The sequence below is a fragment of the Panthera tigris genome, chromosome B4 (assembly GCF_018350195.1).
Source record: "Panthera tigris isolate Pti1 chromosome B4, P.tigris_Pti1_mat1.1, whole genome shotgun sequence".
In the NCBI taxonomy this organism is placed as follows: Eukaryota; Metazoa; Chordata; class Mammalia; order Carnivora; family Felidae; genus Panthera; species Panthera tigris.
This window is the reverse complement of record NC_056666.1, coordinates 14,536,526-14,560,175: the sequence shown is the minus strand read 5'-3', so window position 1 is coordinate 14,560,175 and position 23,650 is coordinate 14,536,526. Positions and strand designations below refer to the sequence as shown.

Below are 23,650 nucleotides of genomic sequence, written 5' to 3'. Positions count from 1 at the left end.
GTCTTTCAGGAAGTGAAATAATCCTGTAAATTGTAAACCACCAAGCAAATAATAGATGTTTAACTGGACTTAATACTACTTCTCCTGATCCCTAATGTGCTAAAAGAAAACGAATTGTTAAATTCCAGTAAAGGCAAATATCATTCCTTCAACGAATACTTAACTGATATCCAGCAATGTTCAATGCTCCATACTAGGTGCTATGAGTAAGACAAGTCCTTGACTTCCATAAACTTATATCCCAGGAGAGTAATTGTTTTTTTTTTTTTTTTAATTTTTTAAATATTTATTTATGTTTGAGAGAAAGAGAGAGAGAGAGAGAGAGTGGGGGAGGGGCAGAGAGAGAGAGAGGGAGACACAGAAACTGAAGGAGGCTGGAGGCTCTGAGCGGTCAGCACAGAGCCCCACGTGGGGCTCTAACCCATGAACTGGGAGATCATGACCTGAGCCAAAGTCAGAGGCTTAACCAACTGAGCTACCCAGGTGCCCCTCAGAAGAGTAATTCTTTGCAATTACAAGGATGACAGTAACTGTCATGAGTAAGTTACACATGAGTTACCATGAAATTGCAGAAGCTAAAATTTGTACTTCAGATTTTAATGACTGGAGTCAGCTTTATTACAAAATGGCATTCATACTGTGTCTTGAAGAATGAGTGAGATTTGGTTTGCAAAAATAGGGTAAAGAGAGTTCCAAAGGGAATAAAAATTAGGAGGGCTATAGATATGGCTCAGGCACTACAGCAAAGACTGTTGCAGTTCGGAATAAAGGATAAATTAGCAACGCCCTCTTATTTGCAACCTGTAGGGAACCCATCAGATTGGCTCTTTTGTTTTAAATTCAAAGTTTGGTCAATAGGTTCTCTCCTTTTTAGGCGTCCTAAATACAAGTTTTTACACAAACCAAATTCAACCGCATGTTTGTCAACGATTAAACCTGGACTTCAGTTCAGGTGTTATCCACTCACCGAACACTCTCAAAAAACGAGATGAGCATGCTCTACCGTTTACAAACAGGCTGCTTTGAATCTGTTTCCCAATAAATAGCTTTCTAAGTCTGCGTTACACCCAGCAGAGGCCATTTCCAACGCACATTACACACCACACCCTTCGCTTATGCACTTAATAGGTGGTTGGACTTTATAGGATTTATCGAGGCACACAGGCCGACAGCCTTCAAATTAGTGGTGGCTCTCTGTGAAGTCACAGATGTTTCCTCACGGAGACTCAACCATCGTCTTAGAGTTGTAGCTCTGTGTAACTAATATTACATATTTTAAGGGCTAGTCTACGTTCCAGGCCCTAAGGCGTGGGCCGCAGGGCCTGCGGTGCGCCGAGGGAGGAGGGGTTCCTGGATGGTGAAAACAGGCCAACGCCCAGGGAACGCGGCGTCCCCGCCAGTACAAAAGTTACCACCCCACCTAAAGCGGGGAGCGAAGCTCAGGAAAACCGGCGACCACCGGAGTGTGCCTAAGCTCTTCCTAACCCCCCCCCACTTCCGCTTCCGGGGAGGCGACTCCCGGGTCCACCGGGCGGGGGCGGGGGCGGTAGCGAAAGGGAAGCCGGAAGTGGCCGGCACTTCCGGCACGGGAAACTCCTTGCTGCCGCTCCGGCTGGCTTGACAGGCGCGGTCTCGGCTAGTAGCTCTCTCTCCTCTCGCCTTCCGCCCTCCGCCCGTCCACCCTCCCAGCTCTTTTGCCGCTGCCGTCCCACAACTCCTGTCCCTGAAGGCGCCCCTTCCCCATGTTCCGGGGCGGGAGTCCTGAAAGCGAAGACCCGCTCGCCGGTACCCCATCATGTCCGAACTGACTAAAGAGCTGATGGAGCTGGTGTGGGGCACCAAGAGCAGCCCCGGTCTCTCTGACACCATCTTCTGCCGCTGGACACAAGGTACCCTGATGGGGCTCTGACTTCCAGCCGCTTCCTTTGCCCTGCGAGAGTCTAGCTGCGACGCCGCCGGCGCCACAGCCCCCCTGGCTTGCCCTGCACTCTGTCCCGATTCCCGTGCTCAGCTCGGACACTGGACTTTCTAGAAACGCCCTGCCTGTCTCGGGGTGGGGGGAGGGGGGAGTGGTTGAGTAGGAGAATGGCTGCAGCTGTCCCCTAAGGACCCGAAGCGCCTCTGCCACTCCCTGGGCTGCCCTCCGGCAGGATGAGAGAAGGATGGTGGTTGGGCTGCAGTGTGTGACACTGAGGGTGTGCCCCGTGCCCCGGTGTCAGTTTCGCAGCCAGGGTTGCGGCTTCCCGAATCCGTACCCACTGTCAAGGCTTCGTGTTATTGGCGTGTGGTTTAATTTTGGCGAGAGGGGAGTCCACAGGAAAGTCAAAGTGGCCAATTCCAGGAGGCAGCGTTGTTGTTTGTGTTTTAACCGTGTGGTCGGACGTGGTCCTCGGCGTAAAAATACCAGTGTTGCTTGCTGTCAGGTGCTCTTTTGACCCAAAGTATCCCCAGTTTTGAGATAGTTTAGTTATCAGTTACGGTTCAAAGGAGTGTGGATCACAGCACTTCCCGTGCCGGTCTAATTATCCAGACAGGATTTTTGAGTTATGTAAGAAGTTTTATTATTACGAACTCTAAGGAAATAAAAATGACCATTTATTGTATTCCTCCGCCGTGCCAGGCTCTGCGTTTGGCACTTTGTACCAGTAATTACCTGTAATTCTTAAGTTTAATGATAAAACTCAACTTTGCACATTACTTAAGGTGACTTCAGAAAGACTGAAGTTAAGTGAGGTTACAAGCATAGTCTTTGGAGTCAGCAGGATTCGTGGTGTAAGTGTGTAAAACATAGGCCAGTAAATGGTAGCTCTTCATTTCTATTGTTAAATCATTTATTTACAGAATCCGTGTTCTCAAAGGATTTGGGGGAATTTTAGCCTAGTAAATCTAAGTTCCTAGTTCGTAGTGTGTATTTTGTAAGAAGAATTCAGGGTTGAAGGAAATCCCTTCCTCTCTCTTAGATACGCCTCTTTTAAGAGCTGGTAAAATTAGAATCGTAATGTATTACAGGTTATTACAGGTTATTTAGTCCATCACTCTTATTTTGCAGATGAGGAAAATGAGTCATGAAGCTAAATGACCAGGCCAGAGTCACACAAATGGATAGAAAGGGAGTGAATTACAAGTCTCCTGATTCCTCACACAGATTTGTTAAGGTTTCAAACCTTAACATGGAATTGCTTTTGTACTTTTTACACATTTGATTATGTCACTGGAGTAGCATTTTCTGAAATCTTGGACACCTGCATTTGCAGATTTTAAAGCTTGCTTTCTACGTTGACTTCATTTTATCCTAATAGCGAACAGCCCTGAAGTCTACAAGGCTGTGAAGCATTAAGAAAACTTTTACTTCCCATGTAGTCAACATTAATTAAGCATGTACAACGTAGAATAAGATGGTGTCCAGCCTTGTTTATATTAATACTGTGATGAAGTTTCAAGGAGGATCGAAAGGCACTTCTACTGGTTAAGAGAGGGCTTTGGAACAGGTGTAGTTTGGTTCCAGGTTCAAGTTATTTCACTTCCTCAGGCCTCAGTCTCCTTCTCTGTAAAATGCAGATAATAGTAGTGTCAACCTTACAGGGTTGTTGTGAGGATTAAAGGCATATAAATACATTCAGGCGCTTAGCACAATATCTGACATAGAGTGAACGCTCACACAATGGAAGTCCGTTAGCACTTGATTTAAAAATTGTTTCATTGTAGGCTAAGCCAAAGATCACTCTCTGGCCGTGAGCTGACAGTTACAAGAAATTATTGTTTATTTGATGAATAATCATTTTGTTTTTACTCTTCTTTCTTTTTTATTGAAGGATAGTTGATACATGATAACCACTATTTAAGCTATAACTTTATAATGATATGAGAACGCTCGGCCACCTTGTAGTCCTGTAGGAGTTCCTTAATGAGAATCATTCAGTCAATACCGTTTACATTTTTTTTTTCTTTTTAGAGTGTGTTTATATCGTGGATAGGTAATTCTTCATGGTCTTACACTGATCAAGATTTTCAGGCAGCCAAATATGTATTTGTAAGTTACCACTTCCGAATCAGAGGGAGGTTGTTAATGGTTTTGCTTTGTTAGCCATTACATTCATTTATTTGTTTAGAGGCAGAAGTCATTGCTGAAGATCGCTTTGGGGGTCATTTGGGATTTGAGCATAGGCACAGGACGCGGCTCTGCTGCACTTGCCTTACAGCATTTGAAATGTGACACCAACTTTGGCTCTAGCTCACAGTCTGTCACTGTGTTTTGACAACTGGAATCGTAGCGAGTTTTTTGGAAGCACGTTAAAAGGGTGAGATGTTTAGGGTAAATATTTGTAAAATTATGTTTAGGGATATTCCATTTATGAAACCATATCGATTGGTCACATTAAACGTTTTTGATGCGTTTAAAACAAGCTGCAGGGGTTGGTGCAGCCCAGAGTTGCTTTTTTTCTCTTCATTGATCTGCCAGTTACAGACTGTACATGACAGCAGTGAGCCACAGAAGTGGCACATGGTCGTTGTTTTATTTCACTTGGCAGTTTTAGATAATTCTCTTCTGCAATTCCTTTTTCTTAAAAAAAAAAAAAGAGGGTTTTGTGGGGGGGGGTTGCCAGTTTTTCTTTCAAAGACGTACTTTTAAGGTTTGCAATTATTTTCTAACTAGGAAATTGAGTCTCTCCTGCCGCCTTCCTTCCTGCTCTGTTGCCTGTGATAGTTTTTTAAGAAAAGTGTGTATTTTCTACCTCTTTTTTTTTTTAATTTTTTTTTAATGTTTATTTATTTTTGAGACAGAGACAGAGCATGAATGGGGGAGGGTCAGAGAGAGGGAGACACAGAATCCGAAACGGGCTCCAGGCTCTGAGCTGTCAGCACAGAGCCCGACGCGGGGCTCGAACTCACGGACTGTGAGATCATGACCTGAGCCGAAGTCGGCTGCCCAACCGACTGAGCCACCCAGGCGCCCCTCTACCTCTTATTCAAAAGCACTGTCTGTCCTCCTTGCCTTCTTCCCGAAACACACTACAACAGTGTTCCAGGCAGCAGTGTTGCAGGTTAGACTTGGTGGGATGGGAAGGACGGCAGATAATGCGCATAGCATAAATTGAGCATAAGTGATAGTTAGAAGGTAAAGAACGAGGGATTGTGCAGTGGGGTAGTGTGGCTAGGCCTCATTTTAAGATGAGATTTGAGCAAACCTTGAAGCAGCTGAGTGAACTGTGCAGTTATCTGAAGAAAGGGTGTTCCAGGCAGGGAGGATCGCCACTATAAAAGACTTAATGCAGAATATTCCTTGCTTTTTTGTTCAAGGAACAGGAAGGAGACTAGTTCGGCTAGAGAAGGAATGAGGGAAGGGGAGAGTAATAAACGATGATGTAAGACCTCATTTTCATCCAGTGGCCTAGAAAGCCTTAGAGACCATGGTCAGAACTTTGATGTTTCTTCTGAATGAAATGAAAGGCCATTGAGAGGTTCAGAGCAGAGAGAGACGACATGACAAGTTTTTAAAGCACTGATCTGACTGCTGTGTTTGAGGGTAGACTGTAGTGGCTTGAGTGAGACAGCAAGATGAAATGATAGACAAAGGCAGTAATGCAGCGGGGAGGAAGTGGTGACTTGGACCAATGACAGTAGCACTGGAGATGGTGGCAAGTGGTCGCAGTGACCAGCTCCCGGCAGAACCAAAGTCATTTAGTCATTAGACTTATTGGGAATATTTGCGGGGTTTTTTTTGTTTTTCAGTATTGATTGTCTAGTTCAGTGTTTGGCAAACTTTTTTCTGTAGAAGGGTCACTGGCATTTATTATTTTTGTCTTAAAACTCATCTCTGCCATTGCAGCAACAGCAGCCCTAGATAATATAGGTGTGGCTGTGTTCCAAAACTGCATTTACAGAAACAGGTCAACCCCTGATCTAGATTATAAACTCTGAGAAACCATTTTTCCTTTTTTTTCCCCCCTTTCCTCTAAGCTTTATTTTATTATTTCATCTATAAGATTGGCCAGAAAGGGAGAAACACAATTGCTATTTATACCAGTGCCTTGTTTTGGGGGTGAGGTGGGGAATGGAGCTGTGGTTGGTTCAAATTAGAGTTTGGACTTTGGGTATAGGACAATTTTTGTTATGTAATATGAAGAAAAAATAAAACTTAACAAATAACTTAGGAAAAGTTATGTATTAGGAAAAGTGAGGGATGGTTTTATTTTAAAGTATTTAAATATAAAGTATTTAAGTATTTATTTGAAGTACTTAAGTATAAAATGTATTTACAAGTTAATATGTTTGTTATAATGTGATTTAACATTTTACCAAAATAATAAAGTGATATGCCAGTATTATTAATTTTTCTTCTAAAGTAAGAATAATACTGTGAGATCGTATCATTTCAGAGGTTTTTGTTGGTGGAAGCCTTTTATTTCTCTCAAGAATAGATACTCCTTTCTCCAACCTACCTGAATCATGTCATCTACAATCCATTTCTTTCAAATTTAAGATTTGTGAGCTTATATGAAAAAGTTAATTTCTTGGTACTTTGAATACATGTTTTTCAGTTTAAAGTATCTGTCATAATATCTTAAATTGTATTATACTTGACAGTTTTTGGAAGTCTTATTTAATCCTTGCAACAACCCTGAGAGATAGCAAAGGATAATTGTAGTTTCCTGATTTTCATAGATGGGGAAACTAAGGCCCAGTTCAGTTTTGGCTCAACCATTATCATCGAGTTTGTAATGACAAACCAAGTTTTTTTCCTCCGGGCTTTTGTTTACATGGGGATCCAGAATTATGGGGACAGAAGTTGTAAAACTGGTTTAAATAACGTATATATGCATAGTAAGTCACATGAAAGTGAAAGGTTAGAAAATTGCAAAGAAGTTCATGGCTCAGGTTTAAATTAGAAGCTATAAAACAGATTTCATGTCTGTAATACTGTGGAATGTGATACAAAATTATATATTTAGGATCAGATGCTTTAGATGGCTAATTCTGGATCTAATCAGGAAAAACAACCATTTTGTGAAAAGTTAATTCCTTTTAAAAGTAGGAAGTAATTTAAATATGAGAATACAAAAGAGAGAACTCTATATCCTAAAAAATTTGAATTCAAGCACAACCTTATTATGAAAGGAGAAGCCTATTTAGCATAGTCCTGTTTTAGAATAGAATACTTAATTTACTTTTAGTTGACTGTATTTCCTTTTGTGCACTAATGGCCTTTGTTCATTATCTGTTAACACAGTCAAACGCATATACTGTAATTAAACAGAATTTGGTGGGCAGCCGGTCTGCCAAGAATTCTCTCCATGGGGTCTTTATATCTCACATACCAAACAACTCACTGTAATGCATTTCAGCTATAAGCCCCACCCATGGATCTTGACAACTGCATTACATTCGTAGTAATTTTAAGGAAGGTAAGAATTCAGTACTGATTCATGTTTATTACGTACCCTGAAAGTTTGACAGAGCCTGGTTTCACCTTTGCCCTTGGGCTCAAGGCCAGGGTCCCTTCCCCTATTTCCATCCAGTAGGAGCAGAGCTGGGCTGAGTGGGGGCCTCTTGGCTTCAGCTCTTGTTCCTGTGTTGACCTCAGATGTAGTTGTCTTGACGTGATAACCAGCACCCTTAGGTCTCATTGTCCTTACTGAATTTGTCCTGTGCGTCGCACCTGTTTCTCCCCTCCATTTAGCCTGTCATCTGTTCTGTTTTTCCCAGGCTGCTGTGTACTGATGGAGAAAATTGTTGTCACCATCAATACAAATGCAGCGATCAAACATTAGCTGAGCCCTCAGTGTTTCTCTTAGTTCTTTATCCTGTCAGCTTTTGTTATGTCTGTCAGAATTAACCTGCTTCTCAATTCTCTCCGATTCCCCTCATTCTTATTCAGTAATTGTGAATAATTAAACTTAAAATTTTAAGTTTTAATAATTTAATTTTTAGTAATTAAAAATCACTCTTATTCTCCCTCTTTGCCTGAACAGTTAATTTAGAAGCCTGCCAAGATTCACTTCTTCTCATAGGCCAGCGACTCTCAAGTTTTTGTTTTTTGTTTTTTTAACTCAGGGCCCCATTATAATCTTAAAAGTTATTAAGATTTCAATATGAAAAATAAAATTAATGAGACCTGAGGCATCGTTTTACATTTCTGTAAGGATCTTGAATGTCTGGCTCATTAGAAGACTGCTGGCTCCTTGCATTTGCTTCTCTGTTCAGTCTTTTACAGGGTGTTAGGATGTTGTTAGGAAGTGTATGCAGAAACCCAGCCTCACAAAGACTGCGACTGGTAAAGTAGGAGTTATAGTGGCCTTTCAGACAATTAAGGATATTTTTCTTTAGTACTACACCCAAACTTGGCAAGTGGTAGTTTCTTACAGGTTATTAGTGATCTGGAATCAGAAGCCACATCAGTGAATTTTTTGTACTCTCTTAAGTTGAAATCCATTGGTTTGCCTTGTACTTTGAATGGATCTTTACCCATGCATTCATTTCTAACAGCATGCATCCGTCATCTGGAAGTTACTGGTCCACTGGTTTATACAGAGATGTTAACACATTTCATTATACAATATCAGAAGTCATATTTATTACTATGACCTCTGATCTCATTAGAAAAATCTCTAAGAATTGAGATGCGGTCAAGTTCACAGTGGTGCATGCAGGTTTTCCAAAAATTTTAGTTATTGCTTGAAAGCCTGAAAACTTACCACTGGCAAAAATACAGTCTGTTATTTTCCTTGAAGTATTAGGCTTCCTTCATTCACTTCCGAGAAAGGTCTGCCACATACCCAGGTCTGAATAATCATAGTTTGTCGATAGCTCTTCAAAATAAAAACAGTGCTCTACAAAAAAAGCAGTTCCAGCTTGCAATTCAGAAAATTACACAAGTGCTTTTTCTTGAGACAACAGTCATTATCAAGGTATGTAGCAGAAGTGCTTTAGTTTCCATTTTGTCATGCAGAATATTTTTTAAAAGGACATTTTATTCAAGGTCAAGGTTTAATAAAATTAGCATCAGTAAGGGCATTCTTTAAGTTAAATTGGCTTTTTCTGTGTCAAAGAGGGTGGTTTTGTTTACTAGGATGACTGCTAGCACAGCTTAACCACACTGCCTTCATGTGTGCTGAGGCACCAGCGGTAAAACCCACCATTACTCTTGTACCATCACTGTGAATGTCAACACAGCATAAAGGGCAAATGATGTCTTAGTACCATTATGAGAATTATTTTAACCTCTTCTAGATCCCCTGAAAGGGTCTCAGTTTTCCAAAGTTCTGTAGACCACACTTTGAGGACCTCTCTGTATCCAGTCTCGCCACCCCCCACACCATAGCTCTTTGAGGACTTGGTGTCTTTAAACTTCCTCTTTCCCATATAATCGCCCCTTTCCTGTTTTTAAACTCCTGTCCTTCAGCCTATATAAATAATAATAAATAATGATTCTTTATCCAGCTGCCCTTCAAGATATCATCCTTTTTCCTTTTCACTTGTTTAACAAATAGTTTGTATTTACTCTTTCTCCTTGTATTCTGAATCATACCTCAACCCTTTAAAATTTGGTTACTCTCTCCAGTGCTCTAGATTTCTTTTGTATTCCCAGTGATGTGGTTAATCCATTGTTTGAATGTTATGTGTTTTCTCAGCAGCATTTGTAATAAGTAACTACTCTTTGCTTCCTGGAGGACTTCAATGTGTTTTTCTCTTACCTTTCTAATCTTTTTGTCCATCTTCGCTGACTCAGCCTCTGCTTATTTTTTAATGTTCCCATCTCCGTTGTCTTTGTTTACACGTCCTCATTTACTATGACTGCCGTGTTGAAGATAATTCAAATTGCTGTCTTTAATCCTAACCCCTGCCCTGAGCTCCAAACCCATATTTCCCCCACTTCTAAATATTGCCAAATGGTTATCTCAAAACCGAACTTGGAAAACCTAGAAGCAAATTCCCCCATTTTCTTTCCTTGCAACAGTTCAAAAAGCATTTATGGAACATTAACTGTACAACATACTAGGAAAACAGTGGGCAACAGAACACGCAAGACACGTGTAAGGCCAATAATAAACAAGTAAACAATAATATCATAATCACAGATTATGAAAAGTACTGGTTGTTCTGGAGGATGGTAGGAGAGACCTACCGTCTTAGATATTTAGACACACCTACTTCGATAGGTGTATCAGGGAGTATCTCTGAGGAGTCAACACCAACATGAGTCCTTAAGAAGGAAAAGGATTCAGCTTTATGAAGAGAGAAGGGGACATGCATGTAGTAGAAACAGCAAGCACTAGGTCTCAAGTCAAGGTGTTGCCATGTTGTAAGATCACTGTGGATGATGAAAATGAGAGTGAACTGAGGGAAGGTGGGTTTAATACAACATGGTGTCTTATAAGGCCAGGGAAAGAAGTTTGAATTTCATTCTAATTGCCCCTGAAATGTATTGAAGCAGGCTGGGACAAAATCTGGTTTCCAAATCTAAAATATTCCTGTGGCAAGTCTGTGGTGAACAAATAAAGATGGAGGCAGGACAGGTGGGGAGGAGTGGAGACATGTAGTTGGAAACTCTTAACAGTCCTCGAGGTGAGAGACAATCATGGCTTGATCTGGTCTACCGAGATGGGATAGAAATGGACAGACAGAAGTCATGTTTTGGGGCCTTGAAACAAGAGAATCTTGCCTTCAAGTGGCAGAGAAAGGGTTAGCAAATGTTTCCAGTGTAGGGAACAGTATGTTCAAAGGGTAAGAAACCGGAGAGAATAGGGATATTTGAGGACCTGGAAGAAGCTCAGCCTGCCTGAAATCTGAGAGGAAGAGTGGCAAAGGATGAGAGAGGAGATTCAGGTGGAAAGCAGATCAGACAGGACCATGGTAAGGAAATGAGATTCTGTTTATGTCTGGAGTTCTAATCTGGGCTCTAATTGAAAATTCCCTGAATACTACCAGTAATGGAAATCTTGGGAGTAGATGAATTACCCAAGGAGGATGTCTGGAATGAAAAAAATAGAGCTCCTAACGCCAAGACATGAGGAACATTACCATTTAAGAGGAACTGACCAAGGAGACTGAGAAGAAACAAAAAAGGAAAATTGAAACAAAATTGGACCAGTAAAGCTAAGGGGCAAAGGTTTTTCAGAAGTTGTTGGTGAGCATTTCAGATGATTCTCTCGGGAGTAAATAAGAAGAGACTTGAGGAACAGCCTGTACCGGTCATTGATGAACTTGGTGAGAATGAATTTGGTGCAGTCATAGGTTGAAAACCAAATTTTTGTGGGTTGAATAAATCGTGAGGTAAAGAGAGTGAGACAGTGCACATAGACAACTGGGTGGGCTTGGAGAGGGTGGTGATTGGAGTTTTTGGTGGATTTTTTTACTGGTCCAATGCATTTTTTAAATTTGGACTTTTTAAAAACTTTTTTTAACGTTTATTTACTTTTGAGAGACAGAGACAGAGCGTGAGTGGGGGACAGGCAGAGAGATTGGGACACAGAATCCAAAGCAGGCTTCAGCCTTTGAGCTGTCAGCACAGAGCGCGATATGGGGCTCAGACTCACAAACTGTAAGATCATGACCTGAGCCGGGGTCAGATGATTAACCAACTGAGCCACCCAGGTGCCCCAAGACTTCACTTTTTTAGAGCAGTGTTACAGCAAAATGGGGAAGCTACAGAGATTTCTCATATACCTCCTGCTCCCACAACATGCATAGCCTCCCTATTATCATTACCCCCAACCACAGAAGAATATTTGTTCTAGTTGACAAACCTACACTGACATATCATTGTCATCCATGGTCCATAGTTTACAGATCACTCTTGATGTTGTACATTCTTTGGGTTTGGACAAACATATAATGACTTTTATCCATTATTATGGTTTCATAGTGTTTTCAGTGCCCTAAATTATAAAATACAACAAATACTTTGTTGTCTGGATGTATCACAGTTCATTTAGCCACCCATTCACTTACTGAAGGACAGCTTGGTTGCTTCCATTAGCAGTTACGAATAAAGGAACCATAAACATCTGTGTACCAGTTTTTGTGTTGCTAGAAGTTTTCAACTCGAGTAAATAAGGAGCTTTTGGTGGATTCTTAAGGAGGATTTTTTTGTTTTTAAATATGTGAGATCCAGGTTTAAGTACTGTTTGAAAGAGAGGGATTGAAAGGTTCGAAGAGAGGAGGTGGATGAAATGGGATCCTCGACAGTATTTCTAATCTCACTTGCTATCACCTCATGTCTCAAGCTAGAAACTTCAGCATCTGCTCTAATGTCTTTGTCCCACTTGCACATACACATCAAATCTTAACTTTTACCTTGGAAATACTGTTTAGATATGGTTCCTCCTGTCCATACTAATGTCAGTTTTATTAGGTCAACACCATCTCTGTATGGCTGTTGAAACAGTCTTATCCCCATTCTATTCTTTTTAAAAAGAAACAGAAATCCAGTATGATCATATTTAATCAGTACTTGTCATGGTCTGGCCCTTCCCAGTATTAACCTCTTGTCAGATTTCCCTCCTCCCATTTACCATCTCCTTTACCTACCCCCATGCTACCTTTAAGCTACACTAAATTTCCCCCTGACCCATAAACTTGCCCTGCTCTTATCAAACCTTTGTCCTTTAATAAAGGTGTTTTCTTTACCTCGGAGTCATTCTCCACCCTTGTGTCTTGCAAATTCCTATTCAAGATCAGCCTCAAAGTCACCTGTTATAACTTGACTCAGGCATGTAAATCATTCCTCTCTATATCCACAGTGCTATCTTCATACTTCTGTTGTAACCTTCACTTATTCTTTATTATTTATTTGCTCCTATGTCCGTATTCACCTGTACTGTAGGCTCCTCCAGACCGGGGACTTTGTCATTCATGCATACATCCTAGATGCTTGGTATAGTATCTTACGTTCATCAAATGTTTGTTGGATGAATGACTGAACTACAGGTGAAACCTTACACATTCCTAGCATGTTGGAATTGGAAACAATCATTTTAAAGATAAGTACACAGAGACCTACAGAGGCAAAATGATTTCCTGAAGGTGATACAAATACAATCCTCCATACTTCTGGCCCTGTGCTCTCTGTAATGAACTTGTACTAGTTGTTCCCAGTCAATCTTGGTTGGATAGTACTGAAATTGAGATAGACCTAGTGTGGACACATACACTGTCTATGATGCCATTTAATTTTTAGCTTATAGAATGTGATTCAAAGATTGGAATGAAAAAGATTCTGTACAGAAAGGTCCTAAAAATTGTTTGAATTCAGTAGCTAGTGTATCTAGTCTTTCTTCAAGTAAATGACTTAATTTAGTGGTCTTTTACTGAGGTCCACACTTTATTCCTTTATTCTACTGAGAGGGTTCCCTGGGGCAAAATGTGTGTGTGTGTGTGCGCGCGCGCATGTGTGTGGCACAGGGGTGGGAACATAGGCTCTGTATCTTTTTTCAAAGGATTCCTTGGTACCCCAAAAAGTTAAGAACCACTGTGCCTAACTTGGAGATATTTTGCTTTTGTAATAAGTGGTCTTTCTCGAAGCAAAGTACATTAAAAATTCTTTGGGCTGCTGTTTGAATTACATTTTTAATCTTTGCTACTTGCTTTCATTTTTAGGGTTTGTGTTTAGTGAATCAGAGGGATCTGCATTAGAACAGTTTGAAGGTGGCCCCTGTGCTGTTATTGCACCTGTTCAGGTAACATAGACTACTTTACCGACTCCTTAGAGGGACATGTTCAAACGTTCATACTTTATTTTTTGTTTTCTAATATCTGTGTCACGAGACATGATCAGTTATCTCTTAACTTTTTATTCTTGTAAAGTGCTATGAATATCCAGAATAAAAATGAGTTCAGAACATCAGCAGGTTATGCAGCAATAGCCTTTTGACAATCTTACATCAAAAAAACCAGAATAGGTGTTCCCTGACCTTCAGAAAATTAGGAATTAATGATAATGACATCTTTCTAATACAATGATCCTGTTGAGTAATAGCATTTTATACTAGGGATAGCTACATCATAGCAATATACTATTTTCATTTGTTCTTTCTGTAGAAGTGATTTTCCTAAAAAGTTGACGACGAGTGAATACTTTCATGCTCTAAAACTGTATACATTTTAAAAATAAGTTGTCTTTACAATTTTAGGCTATGGCTTCAGCTTTTAAAATAAAATTAGTAATAACAGACTTCAAACAGAATTTCCAAAATTAAAAAAAAAAGGTTTTTCTTTGCACAAGGTAGTGTTACTCTGAATATACGTATATGATTTTGAATCTTGATATGTTCTATTGTTTGAATTTCAAGGGCCAGTTTGCCACAATCATTACATTTTTAAAACCACAAATTGAATTTTTGGTTTACTATAATACTTACAATGTCTGATCAACACTTAACAACTATTATAAAAGAAACTGGAATTTATTCTGTTTTTTAATCAGCACATTTTGAAAGTACATATTTAATGTGATATTTTTTCGTTGGACATAAGGAACACATTCCTGAACTGTTAGCTGCGGAGTAAACTGGTCTCTCAAGCCTTATACTACATATTATTAAATTAAAAATTTATTTCTCTGAAGGAGGAAAAAAATCCTTTCATGACTGATTCCAAATTATACCCTTTATAAGTCATTTTATTTCTTTAAGGACTAAAATTGATTTTGTTTGCGTTAGTAAAATTATTTAAAAATTAAGAAAAATTTGAATGTTTGAACATTGTCTGGGAGTTACTGAATATAAAGAATAAAATTTAACTGTGAATTAGTATTGGAGTTATCATGCCATTATGCTGGGGACAGATTTTGGTTGCTAGCAAAATCTTACCATCTGAATTTGAAGATTGCTTGTTCTGTCTGTATTTAAATTAGATTATATTAACCCAGGGCCTCCTGGGCCATATTAGCACCCAGGGTTTTTACTAAAAGTCTACGAATGTAGTTAAGTGTAAGGTGTACCACAGGAGTTTCCTGTTTTATAAAATTCAGTATATTTCCATAATGATAGCTGTTTCTGCAAGGGATAATTGTAGTGTTCAAAACCCTCCTGTATCTTTGAGGTCATAATTTAGTTTCATAGTCACATAAATCTTGTCAATCATGAAGAATTTTGGGTTTTTAAAATACTTTTAGTGTAAAAGTCGAAACTAAACCATTTAGCCTAATGAAGGGAAATGAGCAAGTCTAGATAGTAAAACTTCTTTAAACTATAAAAATTAGAACATGGTCCTGTTGCCAGAATAGGCTTATTGTGGAACCAGGTGGCTAATACAGGAGTAGACCATGTTATAGATAGCAGTTTACCAAGAATTTATCACATACCGTGATAAAGAAGGAACTACAAATCACTGGTAGAATAAAATGAAATTTAGTAAATGTCACTGATAAGACTGGTTGCCAGTTTGAGGGGGAAAATGAAGTTAGATCATCTGATACCATATACTAAATATGTTCTTGACATAATACTGAACCACAGAAAAACTAATGTATTGCCAACACCAAGAGAAAGATGGAAAAGATTTGGACCAAAAAAAGATTTGCAACGAATATTAGCAATAAGTGGATATTGTCTTTCTTCTACAAAGAATGTGTACAAATCAGTTAGAAAACCACTCAGGCTCCAGTGGTGAAATGATGTGTGTGCAGGCATAACAGGTAGACTGATGATGGATGACCAAAGAATCAGGACGTTCAACCTCACTAGGAATCCAAAAAAGTACAAAGAAAACTACAACTAGATTCTATTGCTGACTCTTCCTAATTTTTAAATATAAAATAATTACCAGGGCCTAGAAGGGTAGGATGGTGCTGGCACACTCATATTGCCATGTGGTACATTTGTACTTTGATTCAGGGAGGGAAATTTACATTAGAACCAGAAGTATAAGAATGCATATTTTTTGATGAAATCATTGCACTTCTGTGCATCTTTCTTAAAGAAATAATACTTAATATGGAAAAGATTGTATTCAATAAGAAGTTTTTATATTTACAGTAGTAAACAATTATAAGGCTAGTGTACAATAATGTTTAAACATGAAGTAATGTTTGAGTAAATTTCGACAGCTCGATAGATATGTAGTGATTAAGAATTATAGTTAGGAATCCTGTTGGAAAACAGAAAAATGGGAAATATCACATACCCATTATGCTTCTCACTTGTAATAAAAATTAAGACAGTTATGAAAGAAAGACTGGAAGGAAGTATATCAAAATACTGACAGTGATCACATCAGTGGTAAAACAGTGGGTATCCCACCTCACTTTTCCCAACTTTTGTAATGTAGTTATAGTCCTCCATTTTATGGTTGTTGCTGTTTTGGGAAAAAGTCAGAAACACTTGATTGTAGTAGTTTTAGATTTTACTTCTTTAAGATACTGCAGAATATTACTTCATTTTTTGTTTTTTGTTTGAAATACTTTCAAATGATTGATTAGGTGCCAGGTACTGTGCTAAGTGTATTACATAGATTATTCTATATAATCCTCACTGCAGCCTTTTAAAGTTTATGCTATTATTATTTTTAGTAAAGTAGTGGAACCAGGATTCAGACCCAGATGTGTCTGACTAAAAGCAGTCCTCTTACCAATACACTACCACTTTCAAACAGTAAGTGAGAAGCGTCCAAGTAACCTTTTTCTTGGATCTGCCCCCTGGAGAATCAGATCCAATAGGTGGAGCCTAAGGGTCTTCATTTTAAGTAAACAAGTCAGGTGACTGGGATGGAAATGGTCCTTGAACTACACTTTGAGAAGGAAACACTACGCTGATCTTCTTTCTATCAAGTCATCAGTGTAACAGAGTCAACTCACTTAAGAAAAGGTCAGAGATCAATTTGTTTTTTTCTTTTGAATCTTAAAGCTTTTTGAGTTAAACCAGGAAGTTAGGAACTCCTTAAAATGATGAGTCTTGTAGTGATATTCTCATATCACAAATCAGAACTAATAGAGCAGAACCAGTTTTGTGTTGTGACATCTTTTCCCCCAAGGTATCTAAGAGAAATGTAGACTTGTTCCTGTTTCTGGGGTCTTTACTTTGTGAATGAGCAGTAAGTTTCTTTAATTTTCCAGTTATGTGTCTATTATTTTGGGTCAGTTGTTCTATTTGCCGGAAAGTACATATTATGAAAGAAGAATTTTAGGGATCTAGAATCAAGTTTATAGTGGTATATTCTGAATAATATGCTCAATTACTGTTGAATGTGAAGGGAAACTATCTGAAAATTTTATAACACTGTTCAGTAGACCATAAAGGAGATATACATTAGGTTTTTTTTCCCATTAAAAAAAAAGAATAAGTCTTGTTTATAATGGATTCTAATAATTATTGCTTTAATTGTATAAAGGCCTTTCTTTTGAAGAAGCTCCTGTTTTCTTCTGAGAAGTCTTCTTGGAGGGATTGCCCAGGTATGATAGTGGCTTTCTATAAACTTTTCCATCACCTTCTAATTTAGAGATGATCTATGCAGCTTCCATTGGCAGTACTTGAACTGAAACCATTTATCTTAAAAAAAACTATAAATGGAGTATTTTTTTCCAGAGTTTTATTTTTTCAGTGTTTCAGAAAATTTCATGAACAGTGACCTCAAATTTTAATGTGTATATTCCCAAATTTGGGTTACCTGAGAGGCATAAGACAGGATAATAGACCTAAGGGAAAATAAACCCTTGGCCTCTCGCTAAAAAGTGGTGCATTTCTCTCAACTGTTAAATGATAGCACCCTGTAAGGGATAGTCATTTGTGTTTGTTTTATCTCACTTAGCTCTGAGGAGGAACTCAGAGTTATCTTTGCATTCCTGCAGCTTTTTGTATCGTGCCTTACACAATGCAGATACTGCAAAGAACCGAATTAAATCGCAGATGAAGCTGTCATAGCTTCTGCAGTATGATTAGGTCAGAGAGCTGTATGGTGCTAGCTGATAATAATAAAACGTTTGCATTCTGCTTGACGGTTTACCGTCTTCCCTTTAATACGTGAACACTCTTATGTGAACCTCACAGTAACTTCTGAAGAATGTAGGATATATTATATAATCCTAGTTTTGTGTATAAGGGCAGAACAGTTTCATTCCAAACTATACCCATAGAATCTACTGAATTTAAGAGTTAAAGTGTCCCCCATGTATTTTTTTTTATTATTTACTAGCTGAAATGCAAAATAAATTGTAGAGAAGAAACCAAGAGATACTATTTAATATTAACATCACTGCTTTACTGGTAAAATTTGAAGTATTTCTTGTACAGAAATATATGCACATTGATAAAATATATAGCATTGTCATAAACGTAAAGATGGTGGTGGTTAGAAAGTGAATGACATAGTTCCTCCTTTAAAGAACTACTAGTCTATTAGAAATAGAAATCTCCCCATAGTATAAAATTTTGCATAGCTCCTATACCCATCTTCCCATGCTGTTCCTGAAAGTTTCAGGAACAGCACTACTTTTGGGGAGTGATACTGCTTGAAAAGAGGAGGTGGCTAAGGTTCCGGAAGAAATTGAACATTTGTGCTCCTGTCTATAAAAGTCTAATGCTCCAATCACTGCAATACAGCATCGGGAGCCTCTATATTATACAACATAACCATGATGGCGTCTGCTAATGTAATGAATTTGGTATTGTGTGTGCTGATGGTGTGTTATCTCCTAAGCTTTACCCCTGTGGGACAAGGAGATCAAAGACATTAGACTCATTCAGAAATGAGGAAAAAACTAGAAGTCTCAGCAGGCCCTCACATTGTGCCTGGTTCTGCAGTAGAGGGACCCTCACGGCTTCAGTGCTCCCTTCACAGCCCAAGGAAGGGGAGCGATCAGTATCGGGTTAGTGCAGGGAACTTCTCTCTCCTAAGGTTTAGTTCTTACTTTTTCAGGATTCTTTTTCTAATTAATGGCAATATTTAATAGTAATGACACTTTAACCCTCAAGCACATTGTTGTTCCAAAACGTAAGACTATTTATGCTGGGGGAGGAGTACTCCATCCACTTAAAATGGTTTTCATTATTAAATTAAAACATTCTTACTGTTGTTACCCATGACAGGATTTTTTTTCTTCTATTCAAAGAAAGCCATCATAACTGGTACTTTGGTTATTTTTAGAGGAAGAGCGGAAGGAACTCCTTTGTCATACCTTATGTGATATTTTAGAAAGTGCCTGTTGTGACAACTCTGGAGCATTCTGCCTGGTTTCCTGGTTAAGAGGAAAGACAACCGAGGAGCAGACTGCGGGCATTTCTGGGAGTCCTGCAGAATCTAGTTGCCAAGTGGAGCATTCTGGTAAGATCTATTTTTTACTTCCCGGAGGAGTTTCTTGTACCTTTGTTTTAGTAAAATTGTTGAAGTTTTTGAAGGAAAAAAAAAAAGGTGTAAAATCTCCTAACACATCTCGTTTTTAGTCCCTGCTTAATTCAGGAGCCTTAGTATTTTTCATTTCCCTTTCAATTCTTTGACCTACCAGAGGGCAATGGGGCCTGTTTCCCTTGTTGTCACTTTTGGAAAAAAGAAAGGAAATGCATCTCTTAAACTTTTTAAGAAAGTTTTAGTTAATGTCTGCTTGATGAAATTTTGAGCTTTAGAACTGTCATTTAGAAAATTTAAGGAACATAATCCTACATACTTTAGTTTTAGATGCCTTAGCGTTGTGGGGTTTTTTTGGTAATGGAAAAAAAGGGGTTTTAGGGACATCAGAAAATTTCTTAAATACCTTTAGTTGTTTCTTAGAGCAAAGGTGGGGACATTGTTCTTTGTTACATATTGTTTCTTTCCTCCTGAACTTTTTGGATATTACTCGATACAGTCTATACGCATTATTTTAAGGTAGTTTTAAGTAAGGGTTTTAATTATTCCTTCATTTAAGTTTTTCATTATTGAAGATTTCTCTTTAAATAATAGCTATTCTTATTCATAAAAATATGTACCCTGTGGATTTTAGCCTTTGAAAATTCTTATTTAATTGACCTTAAAACTGCCAGAATGAACTAGTAAAGTGGAAACTTCTGATAGTACTGAAGCTAAATAAAGAATTGCTTTTCTGTTTTTCTTTTCAGGAATTCTCTTGCTAGTATGTGACTTTTGATAATTGGTAGCTCCACGTGTTTATATTGAATAAGTGACTTTTTCTTCCTATGATGCATTTCAATAACTATCATCTCTGCAGAAACTGTTTTTAAAGAAATTATAAACGTGATTTATAGAGAGTAAATTTTGATTACTTGTGATGTACATCTTCATTTCCATGTAGGATGATCCCTCAGGGACTATTGTCTCCATGGGCTGAAATGACTCTGATGTGTCAGCATCTTCTTTCTCCTACTTTTGCAGTTACAGTTGCAAATTCTAACAGTAGGACATTTGCCAGGAACAGTTTTAAAAAATTTGAACCGTTGAATGACTTTTCCTGTTTGGTTCTTTCAAACTTAGCCTTTCAAAAAGAATTCAACATACTTTTTGAATTGATGATGACAGTAGAAGAAAACAAGTAGAAAATGTTCACAAGGACGATAGTAAAAAAATCTTAAGATTGGTTTTAAGATATTTTCCAGGCTTTACTGGGTTGCATGGAAGCATGTTTAATAGTTGCATTTAGGACATTAAAATTTTGACAGAGGAATAGTTGAACTAATTAAAACTTGTTTTAGAGAATATCTGCTTAAAGCCAATCTGTATATTAATGTGCAAGAAAATAGTAAGGTCTTTTCTTATGACGTTTCTCGTTAGTATTTTAGGGGTACGCGATGTGCTTTCTATGGGATATACGGTACATTTCTGTAGTTACAGGTTAAATTGCTCTAGGTTAAATAGCCTCATAACATATTAACTTTGGTACTTCAGTAACTAATTTAGGTGGGTATATTAGATTTAATTCCTCTTCAAAAAACGTGTCTTAGTAGTTTTCCAATTTCCCTTGCTTCATTTTAAGAGTGGACATGAAATAAAACCTTGTGTTAAATCTGTTTTTAGTACTGTAAAAATATGACAAGTTTTTTTAACTGAAAATTTGAGAATTTGCCATAGATGTTGACAAATGCAAAAAAACTTAAAGTTTATATTTCATATAACAATCTGTTTTACCTGTTCTTTCCTTTATTCCCAGCTATGTTCTTTTTCTTGTGTTATATATTTTTCCACCATCCTGCCTGCTAAGCTTTTTATTTTGCTTGCCTCTTTTCTCTAAATTACTATCTTTATGTCTACTTTCATAGTGTATATCCAGTAAAATTATTTAAGTGGTCAAGCACTGCAGAACAGTTAGTACAATTTGGAAAAGATTAGGCCGAATTTTTGTTTTATCCTGAGATTTTACATGTGAACTGTTTTCCCTCTTGTCAATATTACATTCTGCACAAACATTAATTTCATTGGCTTGTGTGGTGTGTGTAGTTTTGGCTTTTGGTAACGCACACTTGTTTGCAGTAGTGAATGCTCAGGTTCAATTTCAGTTTGTTTCCCCCACAAATCAAAAAATCACTGAAATTAACCTATTTGGACTTGTGAAGATTTTTAAAAACTGTTGGAAACATTCGAAAATTAAAATGATTTTGAAAGGATGGCCTCATGAGACATTTTAAATTATAAATCAAAAATCCTAATTTTGAACTCCTAATAAATCCATTTCTCTCATTCTCTAGTAAGAATTAATATTTAAAAGTACTAATATTTGCTTTATAAAATTTTTGTGAAATTGTGCATTGTGATAGAGTAGGCGTTTTGATTCATGTAATGACATTTTTAAAGAGAGTATCTTTGTAGAGGGAGCCAAGACTGGCTTGATTCAGATCTCAGCTCTGTTGTTAGTTACATTTTGCTCCAGCGAGGCTCCTTCTTTGTGCCTCAGTTCCTTTTCTGTGAAATGGGGATAACAGGGTTGTTAGAGGATTCAATGACGTAATACCCGTAGCGCTTTTGGAGAGGGGCCTGACACTTAAAGTGCTGCAGAGACATTACCTTGGATTTAAACGCTGTCTTTTATTTACTTTGGTTTTTTTTTTAATTTATAATTGTGCTGTGTTAATAATAATCATAATCTAAATAAGTTACTGAAAACTTCTCAACAGTTGTACAAGTAAATGAGGAAACAAACTTAAAGCTGTCTTTGAACCTGTGTAGTTTCAAAGTGCTATGCCTTTTTATAACATTTGTTTAACAATTAAACATTTAACCTAAAGATCTTATATGATGAAGGAGGAAGATTAGCTCTTTTTCTTGGATCTATGAATTGAATATTTAAAAGTGCAGGACACATTCCAGTGATGTGTGAAGCACTCTGTCAGTAATTTTTCATGTATTATAAACTATCCTAGTGTAACTGAATCGAAAGTAAAGGTTTATTATTTAATCCCCCTTCCACATCCTCAGTATCATATCCATTTTAGTTAGAATCATGGTAACTAGAATTTGAAATATAAATTTGTGTTACAGTAAAGTTGAAAATAAACTGAGAATTTTAAGGGAGTAAGGAAACAGGGAAAATTTTGATTGCTTGAAAGTATTTACAGCCTGCTGTGTGTATCTTGTGTCATTTATTTGCCATGTGGAGTGCTGAAAAGTGTCTTTTATGTATAGCTGCCTTGGCTGTCGAAGAGCTTGGCTTTGAGCGATTTCATGCATTAATTCAGTAAGTAACATTGGAACATTTAAAATACTTACCTTGTGGACACATTGCCATTTTAAGTCTGTTCATACCATGGAAAGGTACTTAGATTTGTATACTTGAGGATTCGTTTGTTACCAGTGTTTTTGAAATAATAAGTTATAAAAGTTTACTTAAATTACTCTGATTCCTAAATTAGCTAACTACCAAAATATACTTTTTCATAATGTGAAAATCTTCTCCATCGTTAGAATGAAAAAAAAAAAAAATCATTGTAGCTTAATGTTTCTCTGACCTGAATGAATGCAAAGAATTCTAATAGGATAAATATTTGAATTATTATTTCTTATTTGCCAGATTCCTTCTAGGATTTTTGTTAAAAGTGCTCGTATTTTCATTAGAGCATTAAACGTGTTAATGTGAAAGGTAAGGATGGCCGCATTGATAGCATTACTGGTGGCATTTGCAATATGACGTTAATTTCTCTTAAAAGAGGCCACAAATGTTCACCTTATCTTTGGTATTGAGATATTTATTAAATCATCTTCAGCCTTTACAGAGTCAAGTTTTCTTTTTTCTTGGACGCCTTTTAGAGAGGGCCACTCCATTCTTTAAATATGTATAATTATTGTGGAATTTATTGATGCCAGATAGGTCACCCAGGTGATGAAGTGTTTCCTTGCCACATAGGCATTCTTTTTAATGGTATATATTTAGGGACGTTTGTCAGCAATAGCTTTTGCTTTTATGGCTAAATACGTATTTGAAAATTTGAGGCACTTACAGAAATCTCATTTGTATGTTCACAGTTTAATGTATAAAGGCGATTTAAAAATTTTCCCGTTTGTGAATGTCCTCGTTCTCATCATAGTACTAATACTTAATTCTTTTTTCCCCCCAGAAAAAGATCATTCAGAAGTTTACCTGAATTAAAGGATGCTGTCCTGGACCAGTATTCAATGTGGGGAAACAAATTTGGAGTATTGCTTTTTTTGTATTCTGTGTTACTGACAAAGGTTTGTTTAAGAAGTTACCTCTTCTGGCTTTTATTAGTTTGAGTTTAGGACTGTTTCTCCTGCTGTG

At 37.7% G+C, this 23,650-nt stretch overlaps 1 protein-coding gene across 5 annotated transcripts in view; it reads left to right on the top strand.

Moving 5' to 3' along the window:
- Positions 1-23,650, top strand: part of MINDY3 (MINDY lysine 48 deubiquitinase 3) — a 101,447-nt gene that overhangs the window by 4,037 nt on the left and 73,760 nt on the right. For 2 of the 5 annotated variants that reach the window (XM_042991145.1, XM_042991146.1), the window contains exons 2-6: positions 13,597-13,676; positions 17,326-17,386; positions 19,078-19,254; positions 22,540-22,591; positions 23,469-23,583. In XM_042991145.1, coding sequence (XP_042847079.1) covers positions 13,597-13,676; positions 17,326-17,386; positions 19,078-19,254; positions 22,540-22,591; positions 23,469-23,583 — 485 coding nt within the window. Of the gene's footprint in view, positions 1-1,561; positions 1,890-13,596; positions 13,677-17,325; positions 17,387-19,077; positions 19,255-22,539; positions 22,592-23,468; positions 23,584-23,650 lie in introns of those variants that run through there. The other 3 variants (XM_007081258.3, XM_042991147.1, XM_015537178.2) reach the window with 3 other exon arrangements.